We start from the raw sequence: 20255 nt of genomic DNA, 5'->3' as shown, positions 1-20255 counted from the left end.
TATCTCACACCAAGATGAAAATTCTCACTTGCTCTAGGCAGTAATCTTAACATGGTATATTTATGTAATGTCTCTGATGGGAAAGTCAAAATCAAGTGTGGTCTCTGGAAACAAACACATAGTAGCAAGTGCCACTGCAAAGTTAGAAATATGTTTAAAAAAGCTGATTAGTTGTGAGAAGTGACTGCCTTTTGTGTTGCCTCTCAACAGATACATCCGCGTGATAAAAAATAGTGGTACAATGAAATTGCATATTTGCTTAGTGATATGATCCATATTTGCAATGAGCACGGTACCTGTGTTCACTAAAAAGCAACAGCTCAGGCTTGGTTAGGTGCTTAGATATATATAATAGCTTACATTTAACAGCATGTGAATGCAAGTGTGCAAATAGAAACCACTGATTCTGTATTGTAAATGCTCACATGAGGCAGGCAGGTTTTCATGTCTTCCTTTTTATCTATTTTTTGCACCTAATTATAGAATTATGGCTTTTAGGTTCCCGAAAAGGGAAGCATTGGGGGAAGAGAATCCAATGTTTAAGAAGTCATTATTGTTTACGTGCACCCTCACGAAACAAGTTCATTAGAACCACTTGTGCCTCCCGAAGCGAAAGCAAGCAGCAATTAAGGCCTTTCAGTGTGTACACTCTGGTGCACAACTTACGTCTTAGAAGCCAGAGAGTCACTTGGAATTGAAAATTATTTTAAAGTTGTAAAATTGTGGTTTCTTCAATCTACTTGCCAACAAAGTATGCTAGTAGAGGTAGGGATACGTTCAATGGAAAGAACTGCGAGCATCTGACTAGAACACTTGTTCATCAATTGGTGGATGTGAACATATAGTGTTAAGCAAAAGCTCCTTAGTTTCATGGCTTCCGTAGACATAATTCTTCTGGACTTAAGATAAAGTGCGCAGTAAGGTGATGTATTAATCTTCGCAGACACATATGTACTTGTTTTGAGACGAAGATTCTGTAAGTGCGATAATTTTTCTTACTTTAGTGCATCTTAATCACTTCAGTGGGAAAAAAAGTTTTGATTTTGATTTTGATTTGGTGGCTGGTTCATTGTGCATATGCACAGTCGCATGCAAAATCCACGTGCATGGAAGGAATATATGAAACAGGATGGTGCCATTATCAGTTTGTTTTGCGTTTTCGTGTCTTTTTCGTGCACTTCCCTGCCTGACATATGCTTATGTCACCTTTGATGCATCATATTCATCCCATCTGATTTTTGGTTCACATCTGAACCCATGCTATACTTCAGTTAGATTGCATATATTCAGCGACTCACAATATTGATCATGTAATTATGCAAGCTGCTCCTCAGAAGTGTAGCATTCTTACCGTAATGGGAATGAAAAGCTACCCTATATGACAAAAACTTTGATGCACAAGATTTTAATGACAATGCTCCTTGCAGTTTTATACTCATTTGCTACACACTAGATAATATTAGAAATTTAATTTTATTTATTTCTGAGAAAGTGTAACGGATTGATTCCAACAGCACCAGGAAACTACCTTCGTGAGGAGGCCGACCGAATAGGTCATATAATACGCCTCTATACTGGTCTGAGACCGGGCAGGATATTGCTGCAGAACCACAAGACACACTTAGAAACAATAGGGTGCAGCCTATACACGAATAACTTTATGTAAAATATAAGCGAAGCGAGCGAGACCTGCTACCTTACATGACAATGTACAACACATTTCTAAATGCACTGTACTCTCAGTCAGGAACATCCATATGCTGTACAGGATGTTATCATATGAGCTGCGGTCTTAGAATATGACACAAAAAAGTTTCTTGCACAATTTATCTACATTACCAGCCCCATGTGTAGTAGCTCTTCTGGTAATCTCTGCCATGTAAGTACACGCGTTTTGTGCCAGAAATGCATTTGCTGGCCAGTAATGTGGCGTATATTTCTCTTCAATCACAGTGTCAACTGTTTGTGAGTTTGCACGTTTTTCGATGTTTAACTTTCAATTGTATACTTTATTTTTGAAAGAAGGAACCAATTGAAATTAAAAGATATTTAGACACTGTAATACTGCTGAAACCACAGAATATACTTATGCTTTATTACAAGATATGTTCTAAACTTTATGGGCATCATTGTAATCTGATTTTATGTGCTTGTCAGTATGTTTCTGAAATTGTTCAGTTTGCCTTGCGACTGATCAATAAAGATTTTGACCTTTTAAGAGAAAATGTTTCATGGGAATAACTCAGCGACTACAGATTACATCCCATTTACCAAGCATAAGTGCAGAAGCTGCTTGTGAAGGAATAAAATATTCCCCACATGCAAGTATTGCGAATCCCTTCAAACGTGACCATGGATCTACATCGTGCTTTCACACTATTGGGAAGAGTACTAGCACTATGTTTTGAAGGAGTACAAACACTCTGTTTAGGGGAGTAAAAACACTCGCCTTGGAGGAGTAGAAGTACTCGGTTTGTAGGAGTAGAAGCACTCGATGCGAGGGAGTACTATTATCCCTGTGGGGAGAGTATTGGCACTCTGTGGAAGAGTACTAGCACTCCCTGTGGGGAGAGTATTAGCACTCTGTGGAAGAGTACTAGCACTCCCTTGCGGTGGAGTAACGAAACTGTCAGGAGGAGTTGTCCTACTCTCTATCAAAGAGAGTTGATCTACTTTCGAAAAGAGAGTGAAATATGTGACAAGCAGTTACTCCCTCAAAGAGGGTGCCCGGAACTCTCTTTGTTTTTAGAATCTATATATGGAACTGCTGCATTCTGCGCACGCGAGTTCCGTAATTTCGTATGTTTTCTAACTTCCATATTGAAGTTTTCTTGTGTGTGCGCGGGGAAATTGTGCTATTAGGTGAATTTCCATCTCGATCATTTTTTAGAGTCGCCATCGGTACAAGAGGAAAGAAACAGGCAACACATTTCTCCTACTCAATGGATATTATTGGTACCAATGCGAGCCTATTGGTCCTGAAAGCGACAAGTATACTGGAACCCACTGAGGCAATACAAAGCTTTTGGACCTATAGGTAAGCTATAGCTGTCACTTGTTGTCCTATAAGTAACAAGAAGCTGCCAACCATTAGACCTCCCTGTTGGAGCCAATAGAAGCTCATTTGTCCGATAAGCGAAAAGCAGCTGACTGATATTAGTACCAATGACAACTATATTGTTCCTATAGGCAACCAACAGACGTCAGCTTTTGGACCGTATTGATACCGACAGAATCATAAAAAACCCCATAGAATCCCATGAGGTTGCTCTAATGGACCAATAGAAAGTTTTATTGGCCTATTTGCTAGGAAGGTACAGCCCTAACGACGTTCTTTGAAGAATGATGAACACCGCGAACACAAGTCTCAAGAGTGCTTCATTTGTTAAAGATTTGCGCGGAACCTAACACAGACGAAGTATTTATGGACATATAACATGTGTATGACGTTAACGAAGGAAAAAAGCAGCCGTGCCAGTCGGGTTGCCGCGGTGTTCTATACGAGACTTCAACAATATTGTATATTTATGAAAGTTTTCCTGCTGGAAAGCAATACTGTTTGGGGGCACCTGCAAACATCAAGACCATCCTGGATCAGCCCCTCCGGCTTCAGTCTAAAGATCGCCTGGCAGCAGAAAAAGGTTTCTCCCAAAGAAGCGGTGAATTGGAGAGCTAGAAATATCAAGATTATCGAGCTTTACTGAGAAAGAGGTGCATGAAATGAGCATGTGTACTATACGAATGGAGATAACCTTGCTAGAGGCATTGCTCCGACTTGCCATATATTGAAGTAAAAGGCCTCATTTAAGTTGGGGCTGTGGCGACAATTGTGGGACCTCACGTGTGACAAGAACAGCCGTTCATAAAGGAATGTTCAATACTTTTGTTCGGTTGATTTGTGAAGGTGACTGGGAGGTTGAAGGCTCTTCAGCCGGGATCCTTTATTTATATATCTGAGAAGTTGCTAGCAAACAAGTGGAAGACTGGAGCTGTATAGTCCTTTCGACAAAGAATGACGCCCAAAAGCCAGGTGGAATGTAGGAAAAAAAGGAGGTGGCATAAAGGTGATACAAGATGAACGTCAAGTCCAGAGAAAGCGCATTCAGTACTTTTCGCTAGGTAAGCTACTACATAGGTGTCTGTCACTCTTGTATGCAGTAAGCTTATGCTTGATACCACATCCTTATTACATTTGTTTACCTACACTGTTGTACGGCTATTAAAACGCGCAATATCATATCTGTTACTATGCAAGTCGTTTAGCCTAAGAATCCAAAAGAAGCGCCATATATCGTAGCTCTACATGTGTGTGAAAACACTTGTAGTGTTTCTTTAGGAAACAGCTGATTTCTTTTAAAACAAGCTTTTTACACAGGCATCTTATCAATTAGATAAAGATGCTGTGAAAGTTTCTCCATGAAAGTCGTTTATGGCTTTTGGTACATCACACCAAAATAGGACCGTGTTCCTTGTTGAACGGTAATGTGTTTAGCAGCCTCAAGTCTTCGGCGGCACCGCTTTGCGAGAGGCAAACTATTAGCAGAAAACATGTAAAATGGACGCAGTACCAGTTTTTATCAGCACATGCATTTTCAAGTTCTAGCTACCGGTGGGGATGGCTGTCGCGGTATCGATGGACGAAACAGGCTGCGTTGCTTGTCCTCTCGTTCAATCTTGGAAAGAGCGCTGGCAATGTCCGCAGCAACGCCCGCGTTGTTTCTGACCAAAGCGACGTCTGATGCGTTGCGAGCTAAGGAATGAATTTAGATAAATGCAAAAGGCTGCAGAGAAATTGAGATTGTATGAAGATTCCAAAGTCATTGCAGCAGCAGGTGATGTCCCATATATTGTATACGTTTGTGTTAAAGCACGTGTTCTGAGTCACGTTTTCTAGCAAAGTTACAAGAATCAGCGCGAGGTAGGCCATATCGTGTGCTGTTTTCAAGGTGACGCAATTCAGCTATCTTAGTGCTAGTGAGTTCGCAAAGCATATCCACTTGAAACGAAGTCTGAGGATGGCACCAGTTTCGAGATATGGGCCGTGAATCTTGATGTAAAAATGCCACGTTCTCCTCTCACTTTTTTTTTTGAAAACGTTGTTTCATGCATGTAAGCAAGTATGCACATGGAACATCTTGAAAATTATTATCTTGAATCTACTGCAGTTATGAGAATTCATAGAAAGTGGATGCGCCTTGCGAACTCACCGGCTACAATTCTTAAATATAAATATTCGCCATAAAGCAAATAATTGAAAAGTTAGCGCGATCATGTTAATAAATTACGGATTCTTGTTTCTTGTGGAATTAATAGGCCATCTCTTCGAGTAATTTAGCTCAAGGATTACAATTGTGTTATCCGCCACAGTAGTGTGTAAAAAATTTGTGCAGCTAAAAAAAAAAACAGAATAGGCTGATAATAGGGACTTAATATCCGGAGACAAGGGAATAGAGTGTAACACTTAATTGAATGGTCAGCACTTTGAGCGCGAGCGAGCCTTGGTATAATCAACCTTAACGCATGTGCTCCTCATAGGAACCAATCCAAAGGATACTGGCTCGCAGAGTGGCACCCGCAGTCATCTCCGTCAGTTTCTGCAGGACGAACGGCGTCACGGCGTTACCCGTCAAGTCGGCTGCCCTGTGGAAAGCAATTATGAAAGGTCAAATTTGGCGTTTAGGAAACGTGCGTATCCAGTTATTACGGGCCCTGGAGCAAAGGCAGCAGTTTTAAAGAACACAGCTTTCTTGTGCGTGCGGATACTTACGTGTGCGTATACCGCTTTATTCCCTTAGTGTGCGCAAAAATGCAATGAACGAGGTTGGCTAAATTGTAAACCTCATTTGTGTTTGATTGCATTGTTCAATAACGGGTGGTGGGACGCGTTTCACACCGCCAGCTATATTTAGGTTTCTGACATTGGAAAAAAGACTTAGAAGGACGCGTACGACATGCTTCTGAGAGCCCCGGGTGCTGTGGATGATGCTTTAAAAACAACTGGCCTCGGATGTTTCCTGAAAAAGTCAACTATTGCTTGATTTCACCAAAAAGAAAAAAAAAATTGGTCCCCTTGACATTGTGCGATGCAAGACAAAGTGTTAGCGCTGCACCTTCAGCAAGGCGGAGATAATGCAGCGACAGTAAAACACGCAATGCTGCAAGGCTAGGAGACTCCACAAACAATGCGCGCAATATTGCCAGAGGATTAAGGGAACTGGAGATGTTAAAGCAGAAAAGCATTTTCACGTCCAGGCTCGGGTACTACGTAATAAACAATAACATGAGTGAGTGACGACGTGCCCAGGTTGGCACACTAATCAGGAAAAGAACCAAATTCTACATCAAGGTAGCAATCAACGGTAGTGCCGATCTTCCAGGAATTATAAGAAAAAAAAAACGGAAGACACTCTGTCGAGACTAAAGTATGAAACGGCGGATGCCTGACACCATTACCAATGGCGATTTGTTGCGTCGCAAACACCATGGAGGCACGCAACTCGTACACTGGTATGTGAATGTTTGTTTATTAAATGCCTGCAACATCGTTTACGCCTGTGTCTATCGTTTCGATGTCTTCTGAGTCCATCATTTCAAAGCTGTCATCTGGGAGGATGTCGGCTTGCAACTCATGGCCGGCGAACTCCCTGTGCTTTAGTGGGTCCACATCCAGGATGGCTGCTTTGCAGCGCCGAACTGTTGCAGCGCCGTTTGTGGATCAAGAGGAGACGCGTCTTCCATGGCGGTGTTGTGGTGTAGTTGGCCATCTTCATCATCTACTTCGCTCGATTGATTTGTACTTGCTCGGCTTGCCGCGGCAAGATGATGGTCATGGCGCTTCCGAGCTTCATTTGCCTTGGTACCCGGAGATGCAGCGAGTCGCTTCAAACGCATTGCCTCTCTTGCGTTGGCCTGTCGCGTCCCTGGACTCTGTGGTGTTGGACGCACCTCGCCGCCCTGATGCATGCGATGTATACGCTCAGCCTCTTTTGAGCGCCACTTGCGTTCAGCGGCTGCCGCACGTCGCGTGATGGGAGACACTGGTTTGGCGAGACGAGGCATCCTTCCCACACGATACCGCAATGTAAACTTCCGCCACCGCCACACCACACCGAAGCAGACGGTCGCCACGCGCGCCTCATGGCAGTGACCTCAGGCCAGACAGCGCCCAATTGGGAGGTAACCTCAAGCGCCTGACGACAGTGACGCCAGGGCGCACCGTCGAACACACGGCCACCATGCGTGCCTATGTGATGAGTCATCCCACGCAGCGCCGAACCACCCCGACACCCGCAGTTGACGACAGTGACGTCCCGCACGCGAGCCAATCAGGCGGCGCACACCTGTGCCTAGTGATAGTGACGTCACGACACAGAGGTGGCCAATCAAAAGGCCGGAAAGCTGTGACAGTTTCTGCTAACGGCAGATGACCTTGACAATGAGCCATTAAAGGCTGCCGCCTTAACTAGATTGAAGAAATAATCAGCGTGCGCAAGGTGAGAAATCAGACTAGTAAGCAATCAGCATGGTAGGCAAATTCTTGTTACATTGGACTTCCATATCAGACACGCCGACATCCGAGATTCATCGACTGTTAAACAACGCAAGATAATTCTATTATTAGCTCCAACACCTAACGCATGGCAAGCTAAGAAACAAGGCACGCGAACAACGAAGCACAATGTACTGCCAGGAGTTTACCACCGCAACCAAGACTACACCTTTTTTCTACACAGAATCAGCACTTGATGCGTCAGGCATAGCCATAGCTGCAATAAACAAAGGACCACCAACCACACACGAATCTTCTATAGAACAAATCAATGGAGCAGATCTATCAGGCATCGATAAGATCAAAGAAATAACACCTACATTAGTAGGAAATGCATCATAATTACGAACCGTAGGTGAGCATGCAGAAACCTTAGAACTGGTGAGGTACCAAAAGAATAACGTAACGTCACAAACAAACACTTGAAAGCTATCGAAATACCCTGTATACCAGGACGCCAAGCACCTGAACGTGAAACTACGGCCAACCTGCCCACACCCACCCAAGAGGCTTTCTTCCGCAACTCTCAGCGGCCATTTCTGAACTGAGAATCGCTTACCCTCTAATAATATCAGAACAAGAAGAATACCGTTCAAATCTGTCATCACGCATAAAATCATACGGCAAGGCACATTACAAGCAAGTGCTCACAAATACATCGTTACCGACAATGAGAAACAGTTATATGAAGAATCGTACCGGACCGCCAAGCAATATTAAAAGACCGGAGCGAGCAACCTAAGACCTAATAAATTTATATAAAATTCAGAACCGGCCGTCATAGACCGCTCGAGAATCGTGCTAGGCCTGCTACCACTTGCCTGGTGCCAAATTCAGGCTAGACCCCTGAAGATCAACGGCACCTAGTTGCTTACATCACATGGGTAATCATGCAAGCGGCCAGTGCGTCTATGAACTTGCGGGTAGTGGGGGGTCAGGAACTTGGGCTCTTTTTCTCTTGCAGACATAAAGTAATTGTCGGCAACTCCTTGAAGAAGCGGGAGAAGAGAACGGCACTTGCTAATTTTCAAACAACAAATATTTAGCGTAGTCCTTTGAATTCCCAGACACTCATTTGGCCGTTTTCATTGGTGCCGATGGTATACAAGAGCACTGTACATTACCTGGCACTGTTGAAAAAACTCAAAGGTACGCCGGTTTTGTTGCTATTTGTAGCTAACAGAGACAAAGTTACTCACTCTGCTTCCCTGAGCGCTAGCTGAATTGCCTCTTCGATCACATTTCCATCCACTTCGAATTCCTTCTGAATGGGCACCGCAATCAGCACACCGCTGTCTAAGTGAAGTGCGTTTCGGCTTTCTGCGCACAAGAGGAAAAAGAGCATGGTTCCATGAAAGTAAGACAGTTTTTGCCGATATAAACAACATATATTTTAATGAAGCATCAAAGCTTCATTACATAGCAAAGTTCTGGTCTCCAGCATCTTGAAAGTCTTCAGGCAGCATGGAGGTGTTATTTGCCAGTTTCCTTGTCTCAGGTTCAAGTATCACATGACGCCTTGTGGCAGAAAGGATGTTCTACATATTTGACAAGCAGACAAGAACTTATTCATATCAATAAGAAGATGAGGGGACGTAGACAAAAAGCCTTTCACAGGCTTGACGGCGGTCAACGCCCATTGCGAAAAACTTGGCTTCTACGAGCATGCATAATAACTACAAATTGGCCATTTATAGAGCTACAGCAAAGAAGAATTCTGTAGGTAAAACTTCACAAGAAATCGATTTTACAACGTGCACTCGAACGTTTATTGTACATTCAAAATTCAAGAGAAATCACTTTCCTATAGTACAAAATCACTGCGTGAATTTAATAGACAGGGTAGTCGATGAGAAATAATTTTTGGATCTCCGCCAAGGCCGTGAGTGGTGACGCTAGAGCCAACATTGTCATGGTTAAGCAGAGTATACAACATAAATATATAGAAAACTGGACGGAATGGTCCCATTAGTAAGAGCATCGCACGCGTAATGCGAAGGCATGGGCTCGTATCCCACTTTAGGTCACTTGTTTAGTCACACACTAATTTGCCTTTATTTAAAATTTCTACATTGTCTACATTCCAATTAAACTAATAATTTCCCTTATCCTTCACTTGTTGTCATGGTTTCTTGACTTCATGTGGTTATGACTTACAATACCCGGGCACATCTGTAATCCTTCTAGTATGAGAAGAATAGTGAAAGTGGAAATCTCAGGATTTGCTTACTTTTGAACCCGCATAGGCTCTACAAGTAGCTCGGTTAACATGTGCGTGTTCAACATCGCTAAAGGGAGTATACATCAGGTGTGATAAGGTAATGTGACACTCATTTCAAGTAAGAAGAATAACGCAAAGACGTCCTAGCCGTCGCAATATAGCTTTGTTTTGTAAAGTTGCCAATGTTTCATTTCAGCAGCGCTCATTCGCGACAGTGTTTAGTTCCTTCACTTTGATTTGGTTTTATTCTTTATGTTTTTACTGTTACTTATTTCTGCACCACAAAACTTGCCTAACGGAGTCATTAAAAATGAAAAAGTAAAAATTATGAAATTGAGAGTCACTTAAGTATCTTCACGTGATTTGAATGTGAAAGCCTAATGACTTCTCTAAGTTATCCAACTAAATTTGTTTTAATCCGCTTTATTCCACCTTAATCGACCTTATTCTACGCTTTTCGTGTCATTCGTGGCAGACAACATTGGCCTTTTACCGTCATGGGAGCGCAATGCTTTCGCATTAAAAAAAGCCGTCAGAGCATCGGCTTGAGTCTGGAATGGTGTGCACAAAGCTGTGCCCTTAGGTTCAACTTGTGCACGCGACACCCACCGATAAGGGAAGCAGCCTCGGCGGCGTCAGCAACGCGCCACGGAGCCTGGTGCCCGCTGCGGACGGCGAAGAAAGCCGGGAACTCCTGGCTCTCTCCGAAGGCTGCCACGCAAACGCCTTCGGTCTCCTGCACGAAGAAAATTGCCGCGGTTGCCCACGGAACACAAACTTTGTCCTATGATTGTTGCGGAAATGGTGATCGGAACAGTAACAGGTTTCAAGCAGGCGAGGACAAAGGGAGAGCATTAAAAATCGTACTAGACGCGAGACAATGCTTCCACCAACATCGGAGCCAAGCATAACACACTTCCGTGCGGCGGGGAACGTACATTGTGCTGTAAAAGTCGGTCATGCTTTCCTATGGCTCGATCAAATACCTGCTATTGCAAACGTGTATGCTACGGTAAGAGTGAACATGATACTTTGCGAAAGAAAAAGTTACAAAAGTCCCTTTGCGTTCAGCGTGTTAGCACAGAGAACAGGTTTGTACTTCCAGTATTAAGCAGGGGTCGTCTGCTCGACTTATGCCACCTCTTGTGCCGTGAAAGATCGTGGAGCCGCTAAAGTTGTGCTGATACAGCGCATAAGAGCGCAAATAAGTGTAACAAACTAGCGACTAACCAAACTGTTCTCTCAGCGTGCGGGTCTGTTCCAGTGAGTCTGTACTTGCGCGTAGAATTTGTGCACCTATAGACTCAGTTGAACGTTAGTAAGCGTGCAGTGTGAACGTGACGCTTGTTGTGCTCGCAGTATACTTGTTTGCGTAAAACGCACCTGTTAAGCCGTTTAATGAAAATGGACCGGAAGCTGCTATGTTCACCAGAAATGTGGTGAGATTGAGGAAAATGCAATGCAATGGTTACGCAAGACGCACAGCTTCTCCAAGCCTGGTTAGAGTGCACTGGACAACCAGGTGCTAAGCAGCGAAGATAAACTTATATTGGAACCGTCCCTTCTCCGCCGTTCACTGCTAAAGAAATCCGGATGTGGCACAAGCTGTCGGGTTCGCACATATAAAGAAGCCGCCACAATAGGCCGCTGGCACGGCGCATCACGCGTCAGCCATGGAGAACTACGTCAGCTTCTTTGAACTAAATTGAAGACGTTCAACGCCAGAGCTGGAGCGATAGCGCTGACCGTTGCAGCGTATAAAGTCTATATATAAACTAAACCGTAACTTGACGGCCAACTTTTGAGTACCGTGTCGTAGTCACCAAACCGGAAATTCTGGCATAAGGTGAACATCCAAAACTAATACAGATGTCACACGTCCGTACGTACACAACGTATTATAAAATGAAATTGAAAAACTGCAAAAGTTCCGTTGCTCTAAATAGCTCGTGAAAAAGTCGGTGCCATAAAGAAATTTATAGGGATACCGAACAGAAATATGAACAAACACGAGAGAAGCATTGAAATTCGACCCGGAAGACGCGACTATTCTGCTACGCAGTGCTTATTTGTCATTTTTCAACGGATGGCTGTATTTTTGGGCGATTGTTTGATTGATTGAGTTGAGTGATTTTGCCGGTTGCACGTACGCTGCGGCAGCGGCAGCAGCAGCAGCAGTAGTTGTTGTAACAAGGAGTTGAAATTGTTTCTAAATTGTTTCTCAACTGAACAGTGTACAGAGACGGGGTGGCGATTTTCACGTTTTGTCTACAATATTCACACGCCTATACAGGCAGCCGAGCACTGCGCAATAGCGAACGTATGCAGAGAACGCCTGTGGCGTCTATTCGGTGTCTGCTCTAGTGTACCTTCTATTTGCACCAGCGATGTGCACTCTAAAACCTGGGGAGAGTGGCGCAAGAGAGAAGGGGCCGATTTAGTCCTTAAACCATCGTTTACCTCGCAAGCTGTCCAGTGGACTGAAATGCATTGCTCAATGTGAGCAAGGAGAGAGTGAAACGTTCTTTTCGCTCTATCTTTCTGAGAGGGATTAGAATGCCCGTTAAACTCTTGCGGCAATAGAGAGCAAAACGTAGCGTAACTTGCTGCTTCAATGGTAGGAGTCTGGCCCTGAACATGGCGATGCATCACTCACCCATGTTGAGCAAGGAACACGCCGCTTTTTTTCTAACAGTCAGCCACAGTGCAAAGGGAAGCGGAGTCGGCGCTCTACTTTCTCACCGGAGTTGCAACAACGCGCGCGCGTACAACATCGCGGAACAGCACAGCACCGGAGAAAGACAATCCGTCCAGCGTGCAGGAACCAAGGCCATCCAAGGGGGATCGTGTGTCAGCTGTCTTGTGTCACCGCGAAAGCAGGACATTTGTTTGTCATTGGTTGGCTATAGCAACAAATCCTACCCAGTAAGTGAATTCTCACTTACGTGTACATTCTGCTTATATAACATGCTCTCGCCAGGCAGTCGACGCGACGTTTAGCCGGCGTGGTTGACAATGGACTAGGCAAGCGCGCTGCGTCTTTCGTTGTCAATAAAAAAAAACGCCAGTTGTCGCGATAACTGCATGTGATTTAATCACTTGCCGCTATCCCGAAGAGCTTCGAAAATAGCAAACGCTGCCTCAACCATGGTATGCTCAATAAGACTCGACGTGAGGGGACGCATAAAATGGTTTGCTTACCAGCCCATGATTATGAGCCTATGCGCAGCGTGCTTAGCGTGTGTTTTGTGTGTTCGAATCTATTTTCTTTAGCAGTTTACTGTGTACAGAACGCTGTTGAAAGAAGGAGTCACATATTTGAAGGAGTCATTTGCTGGTGGTGTGTTTTCGTTATAACAAGACGTTGATGCTGTCTTTCGACGATGGGTCATCTGCGACCTCTGAAGTTACGTGCAACGCCAGTGCTAGTTGGAAACATTGCCGCAGGCATTCAGCGGCATGCTGCGTGGGGTCAGTTGGGCGCGTAATCTTGAAGTTACTGAACGTGCATGAGGAATTCATATTATAGGATTAATAAGACTAAGGTATTTTTCCTCATGAATTAAAATGGTGTGATTATATGTATGATTTTATGTCCCATGTTGCGGTTTTTCGGCATGGTGCGAATGTCAAGGCGTGCTTATATGTACAAACTCAATTACTTGTCAAACGACGAGTTATGCACCAGAATCAAATATAACGGCTACCGTGCGGTATTAGTTGCAGGGGCGCTTTGCGTACGCTTACTGTGTTGCACATGCATGTGCATTTGATAATATTAGTTGGCGCTTCAGAGATATGTCATGTGAGTAGTTACATCACTGTTCCTCGGGGGTTTACTAGCGTAATCTGCATTTTGCACTTGCATGGTAAATCAAAATGTGCTTATCGCTTTATTATTTTTAGTCAAGAAATAAAGTATCAAAATGAAAAGTTGCCTTTATTCTGTGTCACCAGTCGTTTGTCATGCAAAAAATAAAGTGTTGGTCTACTAAACTCATAACTGTGATCTAACTGGAACATTTACGTGCCTTCAAGAATATAAAATGCAATCCTTCAAACTGCAGCAACAGTCGAGTCTGTCAAAAATGAAGTCCACTGCTTACCTCATAAATGAAAATAAGTTCGTGTCTTTAAGTAAGCTTAGATGCGGGCCGCAGTAAACTGTTTGTTAGTGTTGAAATATGGGTAAGCTTGCCATATCAAACCTTGCTGCCCATTCTTATCGGCAGACGCAGTAATATCCACAGAACTGGAGGACCATATTTTCATACATACTGAGCATCATGTTTTCAGATATTATCCTCAAATTACGGCCTCCGCAGTGGTACAAACACAGATGGTGTGGGCGGCACACCGGGCACGTGCGTAGGATGTGTCACAAGTAATGTTTATGACACACCAGAAAAATGACACACTTTTGGCAACTGACTATTCTATTTCTATTTATTAGTAGGAGTGCTATTCTATTTATTCGTAGGAGTACTGTAACATTGGTGCTGAACAAGGGTGAACTGAGGGTTATTTCTTTTTCCTTCAAATCTAAAAATTTAAGTAAATTTAGCAGTTGAGTGTTGCAGCCATTCAGATGTTTCGCATGCATTTCAGTAGGAAGATTAAAATAAGACATTCTTTTAGTGCGATGATCTTATTTCTCGACTAGTTTGATGTGGTTTTACGCTATGTCCTCGTGTTGACTTCTCCACAGGACATTCTTCTGGCCCCCGCAAGGACACAAGAATGTCAAGGAGCCAGCCTAGCACGATTCCACATGATACAGAGGAGTGCACTCCTAACCATCAAAACGCATTGCCATGCAATTTAAACGATAAAACGAGAATGTCGGCATATTAGGAGTACCATTTGACTAAATGTGACGAAAACTTTAAAAAGACACTGTCACACCAAGATAAAAATTCTCACGTTCTCTTGGCAGTCATGGCATAGCATTTTTTTGTAATGTCTGTGATGGGAAAGTCAAGACTAAGTATGCTCTGTGGAGGCAAGCACATAGGACCAAGTATCATTGAAAAGTTAAAAATATGGGTTAAAGAACACTAGCTTTGTGAGTAGTAACCAATTCTTGTCTTGCCTCTCAACAGATATATTCATGTCACCAAAAAATAGTGGCATAATAAAATTGAATGAATGAATGTGTGGTTTTTCTTGGCGCAAGGGCCAGGTATGTCCAAAGAGCGCCGTGCAAGTGTTAATGATTTCGCAGTGGAGTGATGGGTTCTATGGAGTTGATATGCGTGGCTGTAAAGGAGCCTATAATATTGACACGTATGCTTATCTTTATCGGGCAACCACGTTTCGCAGCCTAACAAATGTAATCGCACAGCGTGGGACGCGCCTGTATGGATCCGAAGTTTCTGGAACGTTATCGATGCTTCTATCCGCTGTCTGTTGTCGCCGAACCTTGTGTTATCTGATTTGAGCGCGTAACGCGAATGGTGTAGAACTTTGTGGAAGGCACGCGGGTCCGAATGATTAGTCTGGAACATTCGACGACTGCTCTATAAAAGCCGACGCGCTTGACCCGCTGATCAGATTTTCGACGATCGCCGACTGTGTTCGCCGCTTTCGTTGTGCTATAAGTGTAGCCTGTTTTGTGGGCACAGGTTCGCCCAATAAAAGCTAGTTTTGCATTCCACCGTACTGCTTCTTTCTTCACCGTCACTACCACGTGACAATATAGTCGCTGTAAAGTGCATAAAATGTATGTGTAATAAAATTATGGCGATGACAAATGACACGTACTATGAGCATTGGGGTGCATTTCAAAATAATGATACGATATTAAAAATTGCATGACTTCCTAAAATAACCAGAGCACCATGGCCTCGTTAATATATATAATAAAATTATAATATAATAAAATTGCAGATTTGATTGGTGACATAACACATACTTGTAATGAGCACGGTGCCTGTGCTGACTATAAAAAGCAACAGGGCATGCTTGTTTAGCTGCCGACATAACTTAACAGCACGTAAATGCAAGGTTGCAAACACAAACCGCTGTCATTCCGTATATTAAACGCTGACATGGAGCAGATAGATCTTTATGTCTCCAATTTTATCTATTTTTACACCTAATTTTAGAGGTATGGCTGCCTCCTAGGTTCCAGAAAGAGGAAGCACTGGGGCAGAGTACCCCAAGTTTAAGAATTCATCATTTGCGTACATGCTCAAGGAACAAGTTCATTAGAACCGCTCGGGGCTCCGAAAGTGGGAGCAAGGCCTTTAACAACTGTATACACGGTGGCGCCCACCCTACTTCTTAATCAGATGCCATAGAGTTGCTTGCAATTGAAATATTATTTTGGCACATGTAAATTGTGGTTTCTCCTTGGAAATACACACATGTGTGTCTCTGGCAGCTATTTGAGATTTTGATTAGGGTGGCTGAATCTACTTGCCAGCCAATTACGCTTGTGGAGGCAGGGATGTGTTCAATGCAAATATGAGAGCCTTTGCGTGAAACACTTGTTCATCAATCGGTGGATGTGAACATATAGTGTTAGTCAAACAAAAGCCCCTTAGATTGATAGCTTCTGCAGGGAACACTTTTATCTAAAAGGCAAAATAATATCAGCAGATTTTTGCCAAAAGAAATTTCTAGACATCAGACAGAGTGCTCAGTGAGACACTGTATTAGTCTTACCAGACACACATCTCTTAATTTGTATTACCTTCGTGTAGTTTATTCACTGCAATAGGAACAAAATCATTGGTTTCACGTAGCTGGTTAGCTGGTTCCTTGCACAAGTATGTGCATGGCCTAACGCAAAACCCATGGGCACAGAAGGTACAGAAGGGATATGAAGAACAGGGTGGTTCCTTTCCCATTTTACGATTTGCTTCTTTTAGAAGCACGTGGTTTGGAGGAGTAGAAACACGAGGTTCGGAATAGTAGAAGCCCTCGGTCTGGGGGAGTGGAAACACTTTGGGGGAGTATTATTACCCTTGTGGCGAGAAAATTAGCACTCTGCGGAAGAGTACTAGCACTAGTATTGGAGTAATAAAATTCTGTTGGAGGGAGTTATTCTGCTCTCTCTCAAAGGGGGTCGATCTACTCTGGAAAAGGGAGATAAATATGGGACAAGCAGACACTCCCTCAAAAGAGTTCCCGAAACTGTGTTTTGAGAGTGTGGTGTGACAACTGCGGGCGCTATATGAAGCTCTCCCATAGCGTTAGGGTGAAGTTTTATGACCAAATAAAAGGCTGTGCTCTCAGCAGGGGCTGCATAATCAAGCGTCTTCTTTAGATCACTATCTATCCGACCAGGTGAAAGGTACTGAAGGACTGTGTGACTATGATGCCACAGCGTTGACATACCGCAGCTCTGCCGCAAAGCAGGGCTCGTCTGATAGTCACTGCCCTAGAAGTGCTTGGAGCACAGAGAGTCGCGTTTTGGCGGTACCTAAGGTGGCTTTGATGGGTGCTCAGCGCTAATCCATATTCTTCGAAGCTTCAGCTCTGCCAGAAAGGTAGGGCATGGCGTGTCTCGCCCTATGATATTTTTTCTCGTACTCTTGCATGTAGGAGCCTAGAGGCATTCTCCTGCGTTGTTTCAGGTGCTTCACTGTTCACGTTACAAAGCAGTACGCAACACAAACGGCGATACTGAAGACTTGGGCGCGGGCTCCGCTTGCGGAAACAAGCATGCGGCCGCGAGGAGCTGCGCAGTGGGGACGTCGTTCACTGCCGTCCGGCGCCGTTCATCCGGGTGCACAGACGCGGGCGATGGCCTACACGCCGGTATCCGGCGGAGACAACGTTACGGACACACCACGTCATCTATTTCATGGTGCGGCCGCAAGACGCGATATCTTGCAAAGAATGCAATAAATTTATTATTTTCCGCTAGTTTCAGTCTGAAAACATGGTTGTGTCAACCACTTTTAGCAACCAATCATTCATTTGGGCTTAAAATCCCGACGGCAAAAGATGTGTTCAGTATGCCTTTAGGCACTGGAGGTAATGCCACTTGTGGATCACCTCCTGACAGTAAAAAGCAGGGTGTAAAGGCATGTGAAATTTACATATACTGTGCTAAAGCTATTGCTTGTCTTTCAAAATGTGTACATTTTAGTAAAGCGTGCTCAACAGTTAGCGGTTTCAGGCAATTCTCGCCAGTTGGTAGGTATAATTCTCCTAGTATAAAATTGCATGATGCGTGTGTGCCCAATCCATAGTCGGCATAGGACTACTTCAATAAACTGTTCCTGGTGATTGAGTGCATTCCACTTGCCAAGCACGGGTTTCGTAAGATGTAGCATGTCGTTTTCTCAAGAGTCCCATTCGTGTCGCCCTTTTGACATCAAGGACTTCTGAATCGCTTGGATATTATCTTTGTGTGGAAGTGTGTTCGTTATGCCTTTGTACATTTGGCGTGGTCGCTCATCTATCTGTTGCTTCATCTCCAGGTATCGCAACATGGCTTGGGACCCAACAGAAGTGAACTGATCTCTCATTTTTGTTAGAAGCCACTATGCTTAAAATGTCCCCTAGCAGGCGTTCACGCTCAGATTACAGATGTAGAGCCTTTAGTGTATTTAACCCTTTCAGGGTCAATGACCTCGCGCTAAGCTTAGACACACCCGACACCCGGGCGGGCACCGAGTAGGTCGGAGCGACAAGGAATCGACCGAAATGGATCCCCGGGGCACTACCAACCCTGCGACAAGCAATTTTATGGCCGGGCCAGCCCAAAACCCGGCAGAATTCCAAGATATGGAGGAGGCGCCCGCCACCACGCACTCGAGCATGGAGGAAGCAGGCACCGGAGCCACAGAAGAGCACCTCATGCAGCAGGACGCCACGGGCGAGGCGAGCCAGCAGCAAGACGAGGAAAAAAACTGGCAAATCTACCATTCCAGGCGCCAGAAAAAGAATCTCAAGCGCGCTACACAGAGCGGCGTCATTTTGAAGTCTAGAGGACTCCAAGCCACGGAGAATAGCAAGATGACGCCGGCAGCCACAGCTGGCAGCGGCATTACGCAAGACGGCGCGACACGAGCGCCGTCGCAACAACAACATCAAAAGGTGGGAGCGCCACGGCAGCCGAGGCAGAGGCTGCCACCGCTACCGACGGACGACGCGAAGATCATCATCCGGCCTAGGGGGGGCTGAAAATCAAGGACATGAAACCTTATCAAGCAACGCAAGCCATCATAGATGCCTGCGGGATGAAATTCAAGGATGAAGACTTTCTGGTTAGGCTCCGACCAGGGTCCAACATCGTCATCGCAAGCGCTTCGAAGGAAGAAGTTGCGGACGTCATCAGGAAGATCAAGTACCTCCCATACAGCGGCATCAATTAGGAAGTAAACGCTTACGTGGCCATGCCTGGGGACGTAAAGCGGGCGGTAATCCATGGGCTACCGATAGGACTACCATCTGAAATACTGGAATCCAAGCTGCGACTACGCACTGAAGGGGTGGAGATCCTAGCGGCAAGGATGCTGGGAAAGTCGGAGACGGCGCTAATCACCTTCGACGGCCCCATCATTCCCATGTGGGTCATCTTCAGCGCAGTAGAATACAGGACATACCCCTATAGACCAACCAGACAGTTTTGCTACGTATGCGGCACGCAAGGACACCGCTCGGACGTCTGCCCAACGCCGGGAGCGACAACCTGCAGGCAGTGCGTAGCAAACAACCCAATTGAAGGACACCAGTGCCAACCAAAGTGCCTGGTATGTGGAGGCGAACACGCCGCTGGTACCAGGGACTGTCGGATGCACCTCAAGGACATGGACGAGCTGCGAGGACGAGCCCCGCAGAAAAGCCGAGGGCAGAGCCGGAGCCGTAGGGGACGTCCCAGGTGGCTGAGCTCGGAAGGAAAGCAGAGCCGCTCGCGGAGCCGGGGCCGCAGCCAAACGTGGAGCCGGGACCGGAGCCAGTCCAGGGACAGCTCCTTCCCACCGCTGAGGCCACCACCTGCAGCCCAAGGGCAGTGGAAACAGCAGCCAAAACCACCACAAGAAAAACAACAACAAAATAAGGGCGAAGTTAAGGTAAGCTGGGGGGCAGGCCCTCCTAAACATTGTTTCCGCACTCGGATAATAACAATAACGACAACGAACTTAAACAACTAAGGGAAGAAAATAAGGCTCTAAGGCGAGAACTAGAGCAGAGTAGGAAGAAAACAGAACAACTAGAGGAGGGAATCAAAGAACTAATCAGGGAACTGCGAGAGCAAAGGGTGGGTAGCCTGCCGCGACAGCAGACTCCACCTCCAGCTGTGGAGCAACAGCCACAGCAGCCGGAAAAGGGAACCGTAGAAATGCAAATGCAATCCTTTATGCAAAAAATGCAGGAGCAAATGAACTTGGTCAAACAAAAAAATCGCAATGCAAGATCAAAGTTTTCGCAACTACATAAAAAATCAAAATACGCAAAAGACTCTATCACGAAAAAAGATTTGGCACCGAAAACCAAGGTATAACAACAACCAACGGTAAACCAACA

General features: G+C 44.8%; 1 protein-coding gene and 1 long non-coding RNA gene across 2 annotated transcripts in view; one reads left to right on the top strand and one right to left on the bottom strand.

Moving 5' to 3' along the window:
• The window catches only part of LOC135900507 (uncharacterized), a 37672-nt gene extending 33076 nt beyond the window's left edge, over positions 1 to 4596 (top strand). Inside the window, exon 3 of the long non-coding RNA XR_010563894.1 lies at positions 2891 to 4596. This is a non-coding gene — a long non-coding RNA (uncharacterized lncRNA). The remainder of the gene's footprint in view (positions 1 to 2890) is intronic.
• Positions 1 to 20255, bottom strand: part of LOC135900526 (uncharacterized) — a 1275659-nt gene that overhangs the window by 1154379 nt on the left and 101025 nt on the right. Inside the window, exons 8-11 of the mRNA XM_070536290.1 lie at positions 10380 to 10506; positions 8749 to 8869; positions 5555 to 5640; positions 4608 to 4735 (exon numbers count right to left, since the gene is read on the bottom strand). Of these exons, the coding sequence (XP_070392391.1) occupies positions 4608 to 4735; positions 5555 to 5640; positions 8749 to 8869; positions 10380 to 10506 (462 nt within the window). The remainder of the gene's footprint in view (positions 1 to 4607; positions 4736 to 5554; positions 5641 to 8748; positions 8870 to 10379; positions 10507 to 20255) is intronic.

This window comes from Dermacentor albipictus, chromosome 3, assembly GCF_038994185.2.
Source record: "Dermacentor albipictus isolate Rhodes 1998 colony chromosome 3, USDA_Dalb.pri_finalv2, whole genome shotgun sequence".
NCBI classification, from domain to species: Eukaryota; Metazoa; Arthropoda; class Arachnida; order Ixodida; family Ixodidae; genus Dermacentor; species Dermacentor albipictus.
The sequence above is the reverse complement of the archived record's forward strand: the minus strand, read 5'-3'. Positions and strand labels throughout refer to the sequence as shown.